Below are 21809 nucleotides of genomic sequence, written 5' to 3'. Positions count from 1 at the left end.
GCCTTTGTATAAAAGGCTTTGAAGGAAGGGAATAAAGGTAAGCAAGAGGATGGGAAGAGCAGGTTAGGTGATTGTATCAGACCTGGGCAAGGCACCAATTTGGTGGTGGTATGTGGTGGAGCAAAGGTGATGAGGCATTAATCTCGGTTCTAGGGAGACTTGCAAAGACTGGACTCCAGAAATAGAAGTAAGGCAGCCCAGAATGGCTGATGAACCTCTTAAAGGGCCAGGCTTATGGCTGGGCTTTGAAGGTCAGACCTAACACTGATTATAAGGTGAAGGAGAGAGAAAGCAAAAGAGGATGAAAACTAAATGATGTCTAAGTTGTTTTAAATAATGGAAAAAGAATAAGAGATTCTTTCTCAGAGGTTAAGAGGTTCTCTCTTTCTCAGAGCTTCCAATATTTCTTTACAACAAAGCAAGCTGGGTGAGTGGCCCACAAAAGTAAGCTATTTTCCTAAGGGGAAAGTGACAGTGCAAGGAGGCCAACCATGGCAGTGGGATCATTTCCCTGAATACTAGGAGAATACTTGGGATAACCCACTTGTTGCTCCCGCTTCTGCTTCCGGAGCTGAATACCCTCTTCCTCTCTTCTTCGCCTCATTTCCTCAGGGTTTAGGGCATTGTTCTTATAGCTCTTCATTCGGTAATTGTCTTTCCCCGGGCTCGCCATGGTCTCTAGAAGAAGGGAAGATACACACTGGCAAAGGCTCTCAAGAGGACATCATTACCTTTCACCGGGATTCGGCCCTTACCCACCCTACCCTACTCAGGGGGATCACAGCTTCTCAAGGAGGCCTGATAATGTCAATAACTGCACCTGACATCTTTAGAACCACCCCCACACCAACAGTCTCCTTTAATCATAATAAGCTTGTTAGGTAAGTGCTAGTATAGCAACTGACATAAGGACAAGTAGTTAAATGTATAGGCCCTGGAGCCAGATTGCATGGGTTCAAATTCTGACTCTTCCACTTGTTAGCTATGCAAACTTCAACAAGTTGCTTTAATCTGTGCCTCAGAATCTCATCTTTAAACTGGGACATAATAGTTCCTACTTCACAGAGTTGTTAAAAGGATTAAATCATTTAATACACATGAAGTACTACTTGGATCAATGCTAGGCACTGACATATACAAGCAAAAATCGCCTCTATAATGACAGAGAAGACAGTATATGACTTGCCCAATAAATTCAAATATATTTAACATAGCAGGTGAAATACATTATTGTATATCCAATTAAGTGGAATACCATGTATCTTTTAAATGACCCATGTGCCTACCATTTTTTAAATTAAAAAATTTAAATTTATTCTGTAATATTTGATACATAAAGATAAAACATAATGTTACCAAGCAAAATAATACAATGAACTTCTGTAACCCACCACTAAATCCAAGAACTAGAATATTATCAATATGCCTGAATCTAGTTGTGTGTTCTTTCCCTATCTCAGGCTCCCCCATCACAAGGTCCAACTCTGATTAGAACAAAACTGCTACCCTGAATAGTCATTACCCTTTTTTTGTTTTTATTAATCACACATATGTATATCCCTAAATACTGTATCATACTGTGTTTAGCCATCTGAGAACTGTCCCTCCCTCCATTGGGTTTCTAAGATTCAGCCATGTTTTTGTATGGAGCTGTATTTCATTCACTTTTCCTGTTATATTATTTCACTATATAAATACATAATTTATCCACTTTTCTGTTGCTCTTCCTCCCGTCCCCCCAACCAAGTTGTCTCCTATTATAAACCTATTGCAAATGTTGAGCACTAAGTGGTGGATACAGGTTTTCTGAAATTCTAATTTTCATTTGAAAACTAAAATTTCACTACTGGAATAAATACAGACTCACTTCAGGCATTCAGAGAAAATGTCCGCCAATACCTAAGTCTGAATAACCAGTTGGTCTGTTAGCCTTTCTTTCAAGTAAAAACAGTGTCAATTAAAAAAGTGTCTAGTGTAGCTAGTAACTTAAGCCTACAGGTAGTAGTTTTTTCCAGACATGTTTTCAACCATTGGATTTATACTCTTCAATCACAAACGTTCTTCTTTTTTTTTGTTTTGGTATCATTAATGTACAATTACATGAGCAACATTATGGTTACTAGACGCCCCCCCTTTATCAAGTCCCCACCACATACCCAATTAAAGTCACTGTCCATCAGCGTAGTAAGATGCTATAGAATCACTACTTGTCTTCTCTGTGTTATACTGCCTTCCCCATGCCCCCTCCCCCACATTATGTGTGCTAATCGTAATGCCCCTTAATTCCCCTTATCCCTCCCTTCCCACCCATCCTCCCCAGTCCCTTTCCCTTTGGTACCTGCTAGTCCATTCTTGGGTTCTGTGAGTCTGCTGCTGTTTTGTTCCTTCAGTTTTTTCTTTGTTCTTATACTCCACAGATGAGTGAAATCTTTGATACTTGTCTTTCTCCACCTGGCTTATTTCACTGACCAAAATACCCTCTAGCTCTATCCATGTTGTTGCAAGTGGAAGGATCTGCTTTCTTCTTATGGCTGAATAATATTCCATTGTGTATATGTACCACATCTTCTTTATCCATTCATGTACTGATGGAAACTTAGGTTGCTTCCATTTCTTGGCTATTGTAAATAGTGCTGCAATAAACATACGGGTGTACCTGTTTTTTTTCAAACTGGGCTCCTGCATTCTTAGGGTAAATTCCTAGGAATGGAATTCCTGGGTCAAATGGTATGTCTATTTTGAGCATTTTGAGGAACCACCATACTGCTATCCACAATGGTTGAACTAATTTACTTTCACACCAGCAGTGTAGGAGGGTTCCCCTTTCTCCACAGCCTCGCCAACATTTGCTGTTGTTTGTCTTTTGGTTGGCAGCTATCCTTACTGCTGTAAGGTGATACCTCATTGTGGTTTTAATTTGCATTTCTCTGATAACTAGTGATGTGGAGCATCTTTTCATGTGTCTGTTGGCCATCTGAATTTCTTCTTTGGAGAACTGTCTGCTCATCTCCTTTGCCCATTTGTTAATTGGATTATTTGTTTTTTGTTTGTTGAGGTGTGTGAGCTCTTTATATATTTTGGATATCAAGCCTTTATTGGATCTGTCATTTATGAATATATTCTCCCATACTGTAAGGTACCTTTTTGTTCTATTGATGGTGTCTTTTACTGTACTGAAGCTTTTCAGCTTGATGTAGTCCCACTTGTTCATTTTTGCTTTTGTTTTCCTTGCCCAGGGAGATATGTTCATGAAGAAGTCACTCATGTTTATGTCCAAGAGATTTTTGCCTATGTTTTTTGCTAAGAGTTTTATAGTTTCATGACTTACATTCAGGTCTTTGATCCATTTCGAATTTACTCTTGTGTAAGGGGTTAGATAGTGATCCAGTTTCATTCTCTTACATGTAGTCCAGTTTTGCCAGCACCATCTGTTGAAGAGACTGTCATTTCCCCATTGAATGTCCATGGCTCCTTTATCATATATTAATTGACCATATGTGTTTGGGTTAATGTCTGGAGTCTCTAGTCTGTTCCATTGGCCTATAGGTCTGTTCTTGTGCCAGTACCAAATTGTCTTGATTACTATGGCTTTGTAGTAGAGCTTGAAGTTGGGGAGCGAGATCCCTCCCACTTTATTCTTCCTTCTCATGATTGCTTTGGCTATTTGGGGTCTTTGGTGTTTCCATATGAATTTTTGAACTATTTGTTCCAGTTCGTTGAAGAATGTTGTTGGTAATTTGATAGGGATTGTATAAAATCTGTATATTGCTTTGGGCAGGATGGCCATTTTGACAACATTAATTCTTCCTAGCCAAGAGTATGGGATGAGTTTCCATTTGTTAGTGTCCTCTTTAATTTCTCTTAAGAGTGTCTTATAGTTTTCACTTCCTTGGTTAAGTTTATTCCTAGGCATTTTATTCTTGTTGATGCTATTGTGAGTGGAATTGTTTTCCTGATTTCTCTATTAGTTCACTGTTAGTGTATATAGGAAAGCCTCAGATTTCTGTGTGTTAATTTTGTATCCTGCAACTTTGCTGTATTCCAATATCAGTTCTAGTAGTTTTGGAGTGGAGTCTTTAGGGTTTTTTATGTACAATATCATGTCATCTGCAAATAGTGACAGTTTAACTTCTTTACCAATCTGGATTCCTTGTATTTCTTTATTTTGTCTAATTGCTGTGGCTAGAACCTCCAGTACTATGTTAAATAACTGTGGGGAGAGTGGGCATCCCTGTCTTGTTACCAATCTCAGAGGAAAAGCTTTCACAGCTTCTCGCTGTTCAGTATGATGTTTGCTGTGGGTTTATCATAGATGGCCTTGATTATGTTGAGGTACTTGCCCTGTATACCCATTTTGCTGAGAGTTTTTATCATGAATGGATGTTGAATTTTGTCGAATGCTTTTTCAGCATCTATGGAGATGGATCATGTGATTTTTGTCCTTCTTCTTGTTTATGTGGTCAATGTTGGTGGATTTTCAAATGTATCATCCTTGCATCCCTGGGATGAATCCCACTTGGTCATGGTGTATAATCCTTTTGATATACTTTTGAATTTGGTTTGCTAATATTTTGTTGAATATTTTTGCATCTACGTTCATCAGGGATATTGGTCTGTAATTTTCTTTTTTGGTGGGGTCTTTGACTGCTTTTGGTATTAGGGTGATGTTGGCTTCATAGAATGAGTTTGGGAGTATTCCCTCCTCTTCTATTTTTTGGAAAACTTTAAGGAGAATGGGCATTATGTCTGATAAAATTCCGAGGTAAATCCATCTGGCCTGGGGGTTTTGTTCTTGGGTAGTTTTTTGAATACTGCTTCAATTTCTTTGCTCGTAATTGGTTTGCTTAAATTTTGTGTTTCTTCCTTGATCAGTCTTGGAAGGTTGTATTTTTCTAGGAAGTTGTCCATTTCTTCTAGGTTTTCCAGCTTGTTAGCATATAGGTTTTCATAGTAGTCTCTAATAATTCTTTGTATTTCTGTGGAGTCTGTCGTGATTTTTCCTTTCTCGTTTTTGATTCTGTTGATGTGTGTTGACTCTCTTTTTCTCTTAATAAGTTTGGCTAGAGGCTTATCTATTTTGTTTATTTTCTCAAAGAACCAGCTCTTAGTTTCATTGATTTTTTTCTATTGTTTTATTCTTCTCAATTTTGTTTAATTCTTCTCTAATCTTTATTATGTCCCTCCTGCTGACTTTAGGCCTCATTTGTTCTTCTTTTTCCAATTTCGATAATTGCGACATTAGACTATTCATTTGGGATTGTTCTTCCTTCTTTAAGTATGCCTGGATTGCTATATACTTTCCTCTTAAGACTGCTTTCGCTGCGTCCCACAGAAGTTGGGGCTTTGTGTTGTTGTTGTTATTTGTTTCCATATATTCCTTGATCTCTATTTTAATTTGTTCATTGATCCATTGATTATTTAGGAGCATGTTGCTAAGCCTCCATGTGTTTATGAGCCTTTTTTTTTTCTTTGTAGAATTTATTTCTAGTTTTATACCTTTGTGGTCTGAAAAGTTGGTTGGTAGAATTTCAATCTTTTGGAATTTACTGAGGCTCTTTTTGTGGCCTAGTATGTGGTCTATTCTGGAGAATGTTTCATGCGCATTTGAGAAGAATGTCTATCCTGTTGCTTTTGGATGTAGAGTTCTATAGATGTCTATTAGGTCCATCTGTTCTAGCGTGTTGTTCAGTGCCTCTGTGTCCTTACTTATTTTCTGTCTGGTGGATCTATCCTTTGGAGTTAGCGGAGTGTTGAAGTCTCCTAAAATGAATGTACTGCATTCTATTTTGTCCTTTAGTTCTGTCAGTATTTGTTTCACATATGCTGGTGCTCCTGTGTTGGGTGCATATGTATTTATAATGGTTATATCCTCTTGTTGGACTGAGCCCTTTATCATTACATAATATTCTTCTTTCTCTCTTGTTACTTTCTTTGTTTTGAAGTCTATTTTGTCTGACACTAGTACTGCAACACCTGCTTTTTTCTTCCTCTTGTTTGCATGAAATATCTTTTTCCTTCACTTGACTTTTTGTCTGTGTATGTGTTTGGGTTTGGGGTGAGTTTCTTGTAAGCAGCATATAGATGGGTCTTGCTTTTTCATCCATTCTGTTACTCTGTCTTTTGATTGGTGCATTCAGTCCATTTACATTTAGGGTGATTATTGAAAGATATGTACTTATTGCCATTGCAGGCTTTAGATTCGTGGTTACCAAAGGTTCAAGGGTAGCTTTTTAGTATCTTACTGTGTAACTTAACTGGCTTATTGAGGTGTTATAAACACTGTTTGGTGATTCTTTATTTCTCTCCCTTCTTATTCCCCCTCCTCCATTCTTTATATGTTGGTTGTTTTATTCTGTGCTCTTTGTGTTTCCTTTAACTGCTTCTGTGGGTAGTTGATTTAATTTTTTCCCTTTAGTTAGTATTTGGTTGGTCTGCTTTCTTTGCTGTGATTTTATTTTCTCTGGTGACATCTATTTAGTCTTAGGAGTGCTCCCATCTAGAGCAGTACCTCTAAAATACCCTGTAGAGGTGGTTTGTGGGAGGCAAATTCCCTCAACTTTTGCTTGTCTGGGAATTGTTTAATCCCTCCTTCATATTTAAATGATAATCATGCTGGATACAGTATTCTTGGTTCAAGGCCCTTCTGTTTCATTGAATTTAATATATCATACCATTCTCTTCCTGCCTGTAAGGTTTCTGTTGAGAAGTCTGATGGTAGCCTATGGGTTTTCCTTTGTAGGTGACCTTTTTCCTCTCTCTAGCTTCCTTTAAAACTCTGTCCTTGTCCTTGATCTTTGCCATTTTAATTATTATGTGTCTTGGTGTTGTCCTCCTTGGGTCCCTTCTGTTGGGAGTTCTGTGTACTTCTGTGGTCTGATTGATTATTTCCTCTCCCAGTTTGGGGAAGTTTTCAGCCATTATTTCTTCAAAGACACTTTTTATCCCTTTTTCTCTCTTCTTCTTCTGGTACCCCTATAATGCGGATATTGTTCCTTTTGGATTGGTCACACAGTTCTCTTGATATTGTTTCATTCCTGGAGATCCTTTTATCTCTCTCTGTGTCAGCTTCTATGTGTTCCTGTTCTGTGGTTTGTTTTCCATCAATGGCCTCTTGCATCTTATCCATTCTGCTTATAAATCCTTCCAGAGATTGTTTCATTTCAGTAATCTCCCTCTGGATGTCATCCCTTAGTCTTGTATATTTCTCTGCAGCTCCATCAGCATGGTTATGACCTTTAATTTTGAATTCTCTTTCAGGAAGATTGGTACATCTATCTCCTTCTCAGTGGTTGACTCTGTGATTATGGTCTGTATCAAATTCTTTTGCCTTTTCATGGTGATAGAGGTAGTTGTGCAGGGCTGGTGCTGTGTGACAGCTGGGAGAATGTCTCTTCTTGCTGGTTTGTGGCCTTCCTCTCCTGGGAGAACAGCGACCTCCAGCGGCTTGTGCTGGGCAGCTGCGTGCAGATGGGGCCTCTGATTCTTGCCTGGCCGCTGTGGAGTTAAGCTCCACGGGTGCTATGGGCGTGGCCAGCCTCGGTCTTCTGCTCCAATATGGCGGAGCCACGTCAGAGGGGAGACAGGCGGGAGGCAGTTTATCGCTGTGAGGAGCCTCCAAGCTGCGCTGCCGCCCAGGGGATTAGGGCACCCGGAGTTCCCCGGGATTCCCAGCTGCTGGGCTAAGTGTCCCAGGATGCTTCCATCCAGCTGTGGGTTCCCTGTCCCTTTAAGACTTTCAAAAAGCACTTGCTTTTCTTTGTCCCAGGGGCCCCAGCTGTGGGGACCCACTCGCAGGTTTTACTGTCCCGTTTCTCTAGTTTCCAACACTCCACACACGCACTGTGTCTGTGCTCTGGTGCAAATGGCTAGGACTGGGTGTTTAGCAGTCCTTGGCTCCCTCTCCCTCCCTGCTCCAACTCCTCTCTTCCTGCTGGGAGCTGGGGTGAGGGAAGCTTGGGTCCCACTGGGCCACGGCTTGTATCTTACCCCCTTCGCGAGGTGCTGGGTTTTCACAGGTGTGGATGTAGTCTGGTTGTTGTCCTTTGTCTTCTGGTCCCTCTTTTAGGAATAGTTGTATTTGTTGTATTTTCAAAAATATATATGGTTTTGGGAGGAGATTTCCGCTGCTCTACTCAAGCCGCCATCTTGTCTCCAAGATTATCTCTTGTCTCCAAGATTATCTCTTGTCTTTTTGATAATAGCCATTTTAACAGGTATGAGATAATACCTCACTGTGGCTTTGATTTGTATTTTCCTGATGGTTAGAGATGATAAGCACACTTTCCAGGTCTGCTTTTTGTTCATTTTCAATTTATTATTTTTTCTTTTTTGCTGATGACTTGTATGAATTCCTTATATATTTTCAATACTAACCCCTTATCAGATATGTGGTTTGCAAACACCATTCCATAGGGTGTCTGTTCATTTTGTTGACTTTTTCTTTTGCTGTGCACAAGGTTTATGTGTTTTAGTTTAAGTTTTCTAGTTTGATGTAGTACCACTTTATTTTTGCTTTTGTTGTCATATCCATAACAAACAAACAAAAATTGAGACCATGGTCTTTTTCCTGTTTTTTTTTTTTGCAGGAATTTTATGGTTCCAGGTCTTACATTTAAGGCTTTAATGTATTTTGAATTTGCAAGTAACATCTTAGCTATCACTTCTCAGCAACCTGAAATAGTCTGAAGATTATACTCTGAGATCTGCTACTCTAAGAAATGAATTGTGGAGTTGTAGCCAGGTTAACTGTTTAACTTAACCAGCTAGTACCATGTTCCCTTCCAATGTGAGGCCAATTTTCAGTAGCTCAGCAATATCTAATAGGTTCCCATTGATATATATCCCATCACTTGGAATTGTCATTTTTGCCAAACTACTTTTGCCAAAACTGTAAAAGGTATTTTGTTGATTGTGATTTGCATATCCCAGATTACTATGAGGTTAGACTTCATCTGTATTAGGTATGTTTCCCCTTCTGTGAAAAATGCCTTACCATGTATTTTGAGTATTTTTCTGAATTGTTTTTCTTGTCTTTCTGTAGTTCTTTAGATATTCTAAATATTGTTATTTGTATTATTACAAATGTCTTCTAGCAGTTTGTAGCTTTTCATTTCTTTCAATTTTTACTTTATGGAGTTAACAAGAAGCTCTTAAGTTATAATGAGGTTAAATTTTTCTTTTATACTTAGCTTTTTCTGTGTCTTGTTTACTAAATCCTTTCATGCTCCCAAGATCAGAATGAATATACTTTTGTGTTTTCTAGAAGTTTTAAGGCTTGCCTTTTACATGCAAGTGTTTCATTTACCTTAAATTTAATTATGTGTGTATGTGATAGGGATTCAACTACACTTTTTTCCATGTGGATAATCAATTATCCTGGCATGGTTTCCTGAATAGCTATTCCTTGCCACTATGTCTCTCCTGTCATCAAGGAAATCTCCCTGTATAACCAAGTCTAGTTTCAGACTCTCTTCCATTGGTCAATTTCTTTCTTGTTCCAATATAAGACTGTATTGATTAATAGAATTTTAACAAATCTTTTCATCTGGTAGAGCTGGTCCTCCCACCATCATCTTTTTGAGAAGTGGGTTTGCTTTAGAAAATCTATAATCAAAAAGCCCTTAAAAAATCCTGCTGGGATTTAAATTGGAATTAATCATTTTCTAATACTGAATTGCCATATCCATGAAGTATGATCACATGCCTCCCATTAAAAAAAAAAACATGCTTTTCAATAAAGACAAGAATTCTCTCCATAAAGATCATCTATAATTTCAGATTTATCCCTCAGTACTTTTTAGGTGGAGGGGTTGAGTTGCATGGAAAGTAGGAGGCTATTCTTTACCTTATATCCAGACACCGTGCCAAATTCTTATTAATTAATAAAATCTGATTTTTTATGTAGACAAATTATCATTTTCCAATAGATTTTCCTCCCTTTCTTATCCTCATACTAAAAAAATCCCTACTGAATACCAGGAAGTAAAGATTTATTTAATTTTGTCTTTTTGCACTGGCTAGGACTTCTAGTACAATCTTAAAATAATTAGTAGTGGTAGTTATATTCCTTACTTTAAGGAAAGTTTCTAACTTATCTTTAAGAATGGTATTTGCTGTTAAGTTTTTGGCACACATTTTGATCAGGCTAAAAAAGACTACTCTATTCCTTATTTTCCATGGGTTTTTAATCATGAATAGCTGCTGAATATTATCTAATCCTTTTTCTGCATCTACTTATATATACAATTTTTCTCTTTAAAATGCAAAATGCACGAATTTAGAACTATAGATTTTCTAACAGAAAATCACTCATGAATTCCTAGGATAAACCCAAATTGGTCAGGATGAACTATATTTTTTGTGTACTGTGTTTTAATATTATTTAGAAATTTTGTATCCTTGTTCATAAGTGATACAGGAAAAGTATAGGGTCATCTCATATTGTCCTTTTTCAGAGTTATTACTAAAAAAATCCTTTTTTTTGTTTTCTGCAGTACATATAAGAGCAAAATAACTTAATCTCTTTATAGTTAACTGTAGTTACGTTCTTATTTTCATTCCTTATTTCAAACACATTTGTGTCATTTGTTTTTTAGAAATCTCACCAAAGAACTGTTCCATTTTAGGCTCATATCTTATTAAATAAGTATACTTAGCCCATTTAACAATAGTATTTGTGACCTCCTTTGCTATAGGTAAAATCCAATTTCCTTTACAGTCAACAAAGTATTATAGCAAACGTGTTTTTTCCCTTGGACTTGACTACTTTTAGTCTTTTGAAAGATCCAAAGTTTGCCTTTGTTGATCCTCTCTTTTGTATATCTCTCTTTATTCTATGTTTTTTCTAACCTGTGTACCTAAGTAACTAATGTTTAGACTTTGTAATTTTATATTACCTTTCTAGGGCTTTTAAATTTCCTTCAAATTAGTATTATACCACTGTAATTCAGTTCTGATTACCTAATTTGCATTGATTTTATTTGAATCATGAGTTTCAAAAAAATTAGTAATGTTTGGGAACTTACCTTTTTTATTTATTTCTAATATAATTACACTGCAATGTAAGAGTCTTAAGAGTGCTTTTAAATTTACAGATCTCCCTTCACTTACAATGGGGTTATATACTGATAACCCCATTGAAAGCTGAAAATGCATTTAATACAGCTAACATACTGAGTATCACAGTTTGTCCTAGCCTATCTTAAACATGCTCAGAACACTTACATTAGCCTACAATAGGGCAAAATCATCTAACACAAAACCTATTTTATAAATGTTGACTAGCTCATGTAATTTACTGAATGCTGTACTGAAAGTGAAAAAGAGAATGGTTGACTGGAAGGTACTGGATGATGACCCAACATGGAGATTCCTCACTGATCACTCAGGGCATTCAGTGAAGACAGTAAAAGGGCCATGACTTAGTGAGATTAAAATATCCCCAGAAAAGACTACAAACAAAGCTTAAAAAACAAACAAACCCTGATGAACTGAGTAAGATCAACTGCCTGTAAAGTTCTATATCCTTTAAAAAAAATTACATCAAAAATCCAATTAAAAATTAGTAGATATACCAAGAAGCAGGAAAATGTGACCCACACAGTCAAGAAAAAAATCAATCCCCCAAAATGATGTCTCAGTGACCTGTGGGATGGTATTAAATGGTTTTACATATCAGTAGCTACATATTCAAAGAGGGGAAAAAAAGAGAGAGACAGAAAAAAATTTATGAAGAAACAAAGACTGGAAATTTTTCAAATTTGATCCTATAACTGAAAAACCATGATAAACCTGAAGTATGATAAAAACAAAGAAAAATCACAATAAGGCACATCATAGTCAAATTCCTGAAAACCAATGAGAAAAATCTTAAAAGCAGTCAGAAGATCCATTACATACAGAAGACCAAAGATAAGAATGACCTGACTTCAGGCCAGAAACTATACAAGTCAGAAGATAGTATCATCTTTAATATACTAAAATAAAAAAGCTGTCAAACTAGAATTTTATACCCAATGAAAAAAACATGTAAAAAAATGAAAGTGAAAGACTTTTTCAGACAAACAAGAGACTTTGTCTCTAGCAGATTTGCCCTGAAGAAATGCTAAAGTTCTTCAAGTATAAGAAAAATGATCCCAGATGGTAACTCAGATCTTCACAAAAGAAAACTAGAGGTAGTAAGCATGTAGGTACATATGAAATAACTTTTTCCCACTAAAAAAATTTCTTAAAAGATAATAAACCAATGATGGAGATAAAATTGAACTGTAAAAAAAGAAATGAAAGCGGGTAAAGAGCAAAAAAGAACCAAGAACATATGACAAATAGAAAACAAACTGATTTCCAGTTACAGCACTGTAATATTCAATGTCCAGTTTTCAATTAAAACAGAACAAAACACAAGGCATACAAAGAAACAAGGAAGTGTGGCTAATTCAAAGGAACAAATAAACTGACAGTAACTGTTTCTGAGTAAGCACAGAGATACTGCACATACTAGATGAAGACTTTTAAACAACTAGTTAAATAGACTTAAAGAGGTGAGGAAAACATGAACAACCAAAAGAAATTAGGAAAAACTGTATGAACATACATCATAAGACTGTATATTAACGATACTTTAATAAAAAAAGGCAAAACAAAAAAGAATGAAGTTGGACCCCTAGTTTATAACATTTACAGCAATTAACTCAAAATGGATCAAGAACCTAAATATACAAGACTACAATACACTTAGAATAAAACATAGTAATATATTTTTATGATCTTGGATTTGGCAAGGGAGTCTTAGCTATGACATCAAAAGCACAAGCAACCAATAGAAAGATTAAAGATGGTGGTGTGAGAGGTGAGACAGAGGCTTCCTCCTAAAACCACATATAGTACAAAAATATAATTAATACAACTAATCCTGAGAGAGTGCAACAGGAAAGAGGATTGCGCCAGACTGCATACACCTAGAGAAAAGAGCAGACCTCACAGAACAGGGTAAGTACCAAAGCTGCGGCCCAATGGGACCCAAGCCATTCCCCACCCTAGCTCACTTGCGAGACCAAGAGAAACTGAGCATGGAGGGAGTGGAGACCTGGGAATGCTGAATACCTAACTCTGGAGATCTGCTCTGGGAGCACAAACCTACATTTCATGGTGCTTTCGTGATACTATTGTGATTACAGAGTTGGAAAGCCAAGACAGCCAGAATTCCTGGAGAGACTGAGATTCCAGCTGCCTGTGGAAAGCAGGGATCCATATTCGGCTGCTCTGGGACAAAAGCTTATACCTGTGTGATCGGCCCACTGGTTCAGGCAGTGGAGACAGGCATAGCAGCAGGAAAGCAGGAAACAGCTCTTTCCTCCCCCTCAGGCACCAATGCCACTCCCCTGCAACACCCGTCATTGCTTCAGGGGCTAAGCAGCTCCAGACAGTAGAGCTTCTGGACACTAGAGGGCACCATACACAAATATGAAACACCAAAGGAACCTGGTACAGAGTAAAATTAATATAACTCCTGAGAAAGATGACATGGACCTCATGACTCTTCCTGAAAGGGAGTTCAAAATAAAAATCATTAACATACTCATGGAGGTATAGAAAGATATTCAAGAACTCTGGAATGAATTCCGGTTGGAGATCCAATCATTGAAGAGCACAATGGAGGGTATTAAAAGCAGATTAGATACAGTGGAGGAGACAATAAATGAAATAGAAACTAGAGAAGAGGAAAACAAAGAGGCTGAGGCACACAGAGAAAATAGGATCTCTAAGAATGAAAGAATATTGAGAGAACTGTGTGACCAATCCAAACGGAACAATATTCACATCATAGGGGTACCAGAAGAAGAGAGAGAAAAAGGGATAGAAAGTGTCTTTGAGGAGGTAATTGCTGAAAACTTCCCCAATCAGGGGAAGGAGATAGTCTCTCAGGCCATGGAGATTCACAGATCTCCCAACACAAGGGACCCAAGGAAGACAACACCCAGACATATAGTAATTAAGATGGCAAAGATCAAGGATAAGGACAGACTGTTAAAAGCAGCCAGAGAGAGAAATAAGATCACATACAAAGGAAAGCCCATCAGGCTAACATCAGACTTCTCAGCAGAAACCTTACAGGCCAGAAGAGAGTGGCATGATGTATTTAATGCAATGAAGCAGAAGGGCCTTGAACCAAGATTCCTTTATCTGGCAAGATTATCATTTAAATTTGAAGGAGGGATTAAACAATTTCCACATAAGCAAAAGCTGAGAGAATTTGCCTCCCACAAACCATCACTACAGTTTATTTTAGAGGGACTGCTATAGATGGAAGTGTTCCTAAGGTTTAATAGCTGTCACCAGAGGTAATAAAACCACAGTAAAGAAAGTAGAACAGCTAATTACTAAGCAAATGCAAAATAAATGAACAATCCCCAAATCAATCAAGGGATAGACAAAAAGTACAGAATATGATACCTAATATATAAAGAATGGAAGAGAAAGAAAAATGAGGAGAAAAGGAAAAAAACCCTTAGATTGTGTTTGTAATAGCATATTAAGTAAGTTAGACTCTTAGAGAGTAAGGAAGTTAACCTTGAACCTTTGGTAACCACGAATCTAAAGTCAGGCAAACATCTCCTGAATAAAACATGAGCAACCTCTCCCTGAACACATCTCCTTTAGCAAGGGAAACAAAAGTCAAAATGAACTCATGGGACTACATCAAATTAAAAGGTTTCTGTATGGCAAAGGACACCATCAACAGAACAAAAAGGGCATCTTACAGTATGGGAGAATATATGTGTAAATGACATATCCTACAAGGGGTTAACACCCAAAATATATAAAGAACTTACACACCTGAACACCCAAAAAGCAAATAACCCAATTAACAAATGGGCAGACGATACGTAGAGACTGTTCTCAAAAGAAGAAATTCAGATGGCCAACAGACCCATGAAAAGGTGCTCCACATCATTAATCGTCAGGGAAATGCAAATTGAAACCACAGTGAGATATCACCTCACACCAGTAAAAGACTAAGAACAACAAATGCTGGCGAGGATGTGGAGAAAGGGGAACCCTCCTATACTGCTGGTGGGAATGTAAGCTAGTTCAACCGTTGTGTTAAGCAATATGGAGGTTCCTCAAAAACTAAAAATAGAAATACCATTTGACCCGGGAATTCCACTCCTTGCAATTTACCCAAAGAATACAACTTCTCAGATTCAGAAAGACATATGCAGCCCTATGTTTATCGCAGCACTTTTTACAATAGCCAAGATACGGAAGCAACCTAAGTGTCCATCAGTACATGAATGGAGAAAGAAGAAGTGGTACATATACACAATGGAATACTATTCAACCATAAGAAAGAAACAAATCCTACCATTTTCAACAACATCAAGGGAGCTAGAGGACATTATGCTCAGTCAAATAAGCCAGGCAGAGAAAGACAAATGCCAAATGATTTCCTTCATATGTGGAGTATAACAGTGAAGCAAAACTGTGGGAACAAAATAGCAGCTGACTCAGAGACTCCAAGAATGAACTTGTGTTTACCAAAGGGGAGGGGTGGAGAAGGCGATTGAGTGGTATTATTTTTAGTATGCATGGTGTGGGGGATCACGGGGAGAACAGTGTAGCATAGAGAAGGCACATAGTGGATCTGTAGTATCTTGCTGCACTGATGGTCAGTGACTGCATTGGGTATGGGTGGACTTGATAATATGGGTAAATGTAGTAACCATATTATTTTTCCATGTGAAACCTTAATAAGACTGTATATCAATCATACCTTAATAAAAAATTTTTAAAAAAAGCACAAGCAATGAAAGACATTAACAAGAAAGTGAAAAGACAACTTATAGAATGGGAAAAATTATTTCTAAATCATGTATCTCTAACAATTTTATATCCAGAATACATAAAGAATTTCTACAGCTCAATGACAAAAAAGAAACCCAATTTTAAAATGGGCAAAAGATTTGGACAGATATTTCTCCAAAGATACACAAATGGCCAATATGTACATGAAAGACACTCACTATAATTAGCATTAACGGGAAATGCAAATCAAAACCACAATGAGGTATCATTTCATATCCACTTAGTCTGACTATTAAAAAAACAAAACACAACACAAGTGTTGGCAAGGATGCAGAGAAATTGGAACCTGGTACACACTGCTGGTGGGAATGTAAAATGGTGCAGCCTCTGTGGAAAATAATATGGCATTCATCAAAAAAAAAAAAAACAGAATTAATGTATGACCTAGCAATTCTAATCTTTGGTGTATATCAAAAAGAATTGAAAACAGGGACTCAATCAGATCCTACATGGCAATGTTGAATGCAGTATTATTCACAATAGCCAAAAGTTGAAAACAACCAGAGTGTTCCTGAATAGATGAATGGATTAAGAAAATGTGGAATATACATACAATGGAATATTATTCAGCCATAAAAAGGAATGAAGGTAACAAGTACATTTGGGTTACTCCAATGGCAGGATGCTTAAATCAAAAGGCTCCCTTCTGCTGGGGCCAAAGAAACCATTCTAATAAACATTGCCCAAAAGCCTAAATATTCACTGATATGTAGGCTGGCTTCCCAAAGACCACTGTTCACATATAATAACTTTACAGGCTACAGACTGGCTTGCCATAGATTAGACAACCCACCCTGGTATCCGTTGGCCAGCCCCAAATGGCACTCTCACTGGCTGTGTTGGACTAATCTCTGGCCGAGGCTCCCTCCAGGGTAAATAGGGAGGTGCATTCTGGGATTTCTTTGGTTGCAAGAATGTTGAGCTAAGAACATCCCACACCCTGCAAACTTCCCAAGCCTCCAAAATCGATAGACTAGGAGTGTTTTTTCATTGGTATGATCACCTAGCCTCCATTTTTATACCATCTCTTGGTTTAGAAGATATAATTTGGCATATCAAATCCTTAACCAGTTTTACTCAAAAGGCCTTAAATGATATCATCCAAGGAATAGCTCCCCTAAATACTAAAACTTAAACTAATGTGCCAAGCGGTTATACAAAACAGAATGGCACTAAACATCTTAACAGCAGTACAGGTGGGACCTGTGTATAGTTAAACTTGAGTATTGTGTGTACATTCCAAATTATTCACAAAATGTCTCTGATTTACTCCGGGACCTCTGAAAGCAATTCTAAGCTATATCAGGCCCAGAAGTCCCTGGACTACTACAATATGGAACTGGTTTTCTAAATCCTTTTGAAGCCATGAAACTACAAATAGTGATGGAAATGGAACCCAGGATGAAAACACCCATCTTCTGAGACCCTCTCGACTGACCAGTGATGGAGACCTAACTGCATCCTTTACTGCATCCCCTCTCAGCATGAAGCAGCCAGAGCAGTCATCATCCCCTTTCCCTAGCAGCAGCTAGGGTATCCCTCTGTAGAGGGGGGAATGAAACAGGGACCGTGAGCTTAGACAGAGTACAGTGAGGGCCTCCAGAAAAACAAATATAATCCATTGTGATATGTGCTTTGGCCTGCCGGGGGCGTCCAGCTTATTTTTCTGACTTAAACTAGGTGCTGTTCTTCTTCCTCCAGCCCTAATCAAGTGATTTGCAACCTGGGCAATTTAACAAGCAAGCCCAAAACAATGTGGTAAAAACAGGAAGGATTCCATCTTGAAAATAAGATTGCATTTTTAAACCCAATTAGTTAAAAAGTAAGTTTCTTAACATACTCTTTAACAAACAGACAAAAACTCAGCCCACCTTGTAAGCAAAGCAGGCAATCTTGAGTGATATGCTCCCAGACCAGGAAGCTGCTGGGAGGAAATCAGAGCAGTAAATTTCTTGTAAATAACCGGGAAGACTAATAAGAAACTTAATGGGTCTTCAAAGATAAACATTTTGGGACCACTTAGCAGGTGTGCATCCCTAGCCCTTTGTCTCTCAACCGCCTATAAAACCCCTAGACAACACACCACCTGGGGACTCTCTTGTCCCCTCCTGGTGTGAACCAGGAGGTCTTGTCCTCTCCCTTTATCTCTAAATAAAAGCTTCCCACTTGCTCTCCTAAAAAACAAAAAAACAAAAAACAAAACAAAACAAAACAAAAAAAGGAATGAAGGTCTAACACATGCTACAACATGGATGAATCCTGAAGACAGTATGCTCAGTAAAATAAGCCAGACACAAAGGGACAAATATATGATTCCACTTATATTAATCATGACCTAGAACCACCAAACTCACAGAGACAGAAAGTAAATTAAAGGTTGTAAGGTGCTGGAGGGAGGGGGAAATGGGGAATTATTGCTTAATGGGTACAGTTTTTGTCTGGGGTGATGACATTTGGAAATGGATAATGGTGGTGGTTGCACAGCATTGTAGATGTAATTAATGCCACTTAATTGTACACTTAAAAATGGCTAAAATGGTGAATTTTTATTTTACCACACAAGACTTTTTATTTTACATTTTAAAAAATTTAAAGTACCATTTCCAATGAAATCTGATATAGAATCCCTGCTCTGTTTTCTTAGATTCCATGTTTATCTATTTGCATTCATTCATCACAGTGCCAATCATATTAATTATATTTTTTCATTTCAGTGTTCTTGATGTTCTGGTATTTGGGAACCTTACAGACCCAGAGAGACTGCCGGTCCTGAGGATAGTTAATTCCTAAAGATAACTTGTCTTAAGAGCACAGCTTTGATAAACAAAATAATCAACCCAGAGCTGTATCTCTTCTATCCTGCCTTTATACCCCAGGAAGCAATATTCCTCTCTTTAATCATCCAATGGCCATGTAGCAGGGAACTAGAAACTACTCCTACAGCCTAAAGATACCCATAATTATTCAAGCAAGCTAATCCTAAACTGTTTACTCCGCCCTGCCTTCACTTTCCCTGGGAAACTTCGATAAGAGCTATAGCCTAAAACTTCTTGTTCTTTTCCTTTCTGCTTTCTGACAGCCTGGTGTTTTCCTCTCTGATCCCTTGTGGCATCCAATGAAGGTCTAACACATGCTACAACATGGATGAATACTGTGAGTATAATAAACTTCTTCCAAGTCTCGTTCTTGTCTCTTCCTTTGGCTGCAGTGTCTTTATCATACTTTACCCAATATTTACATTAAAAAAAATCTCAATATTTTAAAAAACTGATAAGTGAAACTGATTGTGTTGAAGCATGAGTAGAGGAAGTCTTACCAACTTGGTTCTCCCTTTATAGGCATTTCCCACCCTCTAAATTTCTATTCTACAACAGTCACTAGTAGTATGGTAAAAGAGATGAAAAATAAGTTTTCCAGGCACACAGAAAGGGACAGACAACTAACTCTAATATTGCCTCTTTTCTGGGGTGGGGGTGATCATGATGTAAACAGAAATCTCCCAAAGATAAGATTTTGGCTGTTTTTTTTACCAGATCACCTTATCACCTTAGGGATGGAAATGGAATAAGGAAATACATAAATGTGATGGGGGGGGCGGGGTGGGGGGAAGTAGTCTACTACAAGAATCTGAGTGAAATAGAAAGAAATGAAAATGGAGGTTGAGAGCTGAATTCTGAGGTAGATACTGAGGAAATGAAACATCAGATTAGTGCCTCTGGTCATTCTTGAAGTAGTATGGTGAACCAATAGCAGCAGCAGGATCTTAGAACCTGCAAGGATCCACACCCACTTGGCAAAGCCCAAGGGGATGTATTGTTAAAACAGGAAGTTTTAAGGGACTGCAGTGGCTTCCCTTTGTGGTCCTTGATTAGCCCTGTGCCTGACTCACAGGCACAGATTCCTAAAGGCAGCACTATGGACTGCTGTCCCCATTACATGACACATGGGTTATTCGTAACTTTGAGCCTGGGTTTCCCCTGATTGACCAGAACTGACAGTGAAGTTGGAAGGAGAACTGGGCTGTGCTTCTTTAGTCACCATGGTGATAAGAAACTATCACAAATATTTGCTTATGACTTCACTGGAGAAGCCACACAGGGGAGGTTAGATTGGAATGAGGAACATCTGCAGAAGCCCATCTGGAATGAGCAACCAAAGGAATGCTAGATTTTTGTTTAGGGACCAGGAGGCAAAGGGGCTTTTTTCATAATGCACTCCTTACTTGCTGGGGCTGGATCAAGAAATCCATGACACAGAAATACCTTTTCTAGCATTTGACTTAGACAGCCTTTGGGTTTTCTTAGTCAAGAAACTCTCAAAGTGAATAGGTCCCTCAAGTTATACCTTCCATTCCTAGAAAATAAATGTCTAATGTTGCCATGCACTTTGGGCTTTTAGAACCAAGGGACTAGCAATAATACAAAATGGGTATAGACTTTGGACTTTGTTATGGCCTGAATTTGTGTCCCTGTCTCCCCGATTTATATGTTGAAGTCTTAACCCCCAGTACTACAAAATGTGACTTTATTTAGAGATAGGGTCTTTGGTGAGGTAATTAAAGTTAAATGAGGATACTGAGGTAATATCCTACTCCAATATGACTAGTGTCCTTATAAAAGGAGAACATTAAGACACAGATGTACACAGAGGGAAAACATTATGTGAATATGAAGATAGCCATCTATGAACCAGAGAGATCTCAGAAGAAGCCAACTCTGTCAACACCTTGATCTCCAACTTCTAGCCTCCAGAATGTAAGGAAATAAATGTTTTAAAAACAGTATTAGTACTTTGTAGCCCACTAATACAGGCCCCTAACTGACATTGCAAGACCCTGAGTCTTAGATCACACACTTAGTGAGTAGCAAGATTATTGCAGTACTCAATTTAGTCACTGGTGATTTAAAATTCTGAGTTTCATAAAATTTCAAATTATGTACATTTTCTCAGAAAAAGGCATTACTACATATAGCCAGCTGTCCCGTGTGTGGGATGGAAATACTACTATACCTTCTAGCACACCATCCTGGACGGCTGCTGGCTCAAGCCATGGCAAGTCAAAGTCTCACATTCATGGTCTGTACTTGAAAAAGTTACCAAGTAATCATTTGAAGGCATCTATTTACCCAGAAGAACCCCAAAGAGCTATATAGTTGGCCATTGAACAACAGCAGGGTTAGGGGTGCTGACTCCTGTGCAGTTGAAAATCCAGGCATCACTTTTGACTCTCCAAAATCTTAACTATGTATAGACTACTGCTGACTATAAGCCTTATTGATAACATAAACAGTCAATTAACACATAAAAAATATGTATTTTATTTTATATTATATACTGTATTCTTAACAACAGAGAAAAGAAAATGTCTTCTCAAACTGAAAATCTCTCCAAAACCTTCTGTATTTATTGAGAGAAAATCCACATATATGTGGACCCACAGTTCAAACCTGTGTTGTTCAAGGGTCAACTGTACTTAGGAAATAAGGGACTAGCCTTATTTTCTAGGTAATGATGTGACAATCTTAAAAAAAAAAATGGACCCTGGAACTCTATGAAGCAGTCAGTCTTTTCAGATTATTTTCCTTGTCTGGTGCTAAACTGAGTGGGTGTTCCTCTTTGCAGAAAGAGGCTTCCTAAATGTATTGTTGCTGCCCAAGCACAGAGAATGAGCTAAAGTTTTAAATCAGGCAGACTGTTGGGCATACACTAGACTTAGAAAGCTTTATAATTTATCATGATACATTAAAGGTTATTTAATGGCAAGAGGAAGACAAATAAAAGAGATAAACATTATCTCCCAATTTAAGGCTTCTTCTTTCAAGAGTGTAAGAAATACTATTCCTCCCAGACTGAAATGGCTTTTTTCAGCTGGTCTCCTCTGACTTTTCACTAGGAATTCTCTAACAAATATGCATCAACATAAGATTCCTGGGTTAAAACACTAT

At 37.9% G+C, this 21809-nt stretch overlaps 1 protein-coding gene across 1 annotated transcript in view; it reads right to left on the bottom strand.

Annotated features, from left to right (window-relative positions):
• KPNA6 (karyopherin subunit alpha 6) overlaps positions 1 to 21809 on the bottom strand; it is a 56330-nt gene that overhangs the window by 14929 nt on the left and 19592 nt on the right. Inside the window, exon 2 of the mRNA XM_017676735.3 lies at positions 545 to 678. Coding sequence (XP_017532224.1) covers positions 545 to 678 — 134 coding nt within the window. The remainder of the gene's footprint in view (positions 1 to 544; positions 679 to 21809) is intronic.

The sequence above is a fragment of the Manis javanica genome, chromosome 4 (assembly GCF_040802235.1).
Source record: "Manis javanica isolate MJ-LG chromosome 4, MJ_LKY, whole genome shotgun sequence".
Taxonomy (NCBI): domain Eukaryota; kingdom Metazoa; phylum Chordata; class Mammalia; order Pholidota; family Manidae; genus Manis; species Manis javanica.
The sequence above is the reverse complement of the archived record's forward strand: the minus strand, read 5'-3'. Positions and strand labels throughout refer to the sequence as shown.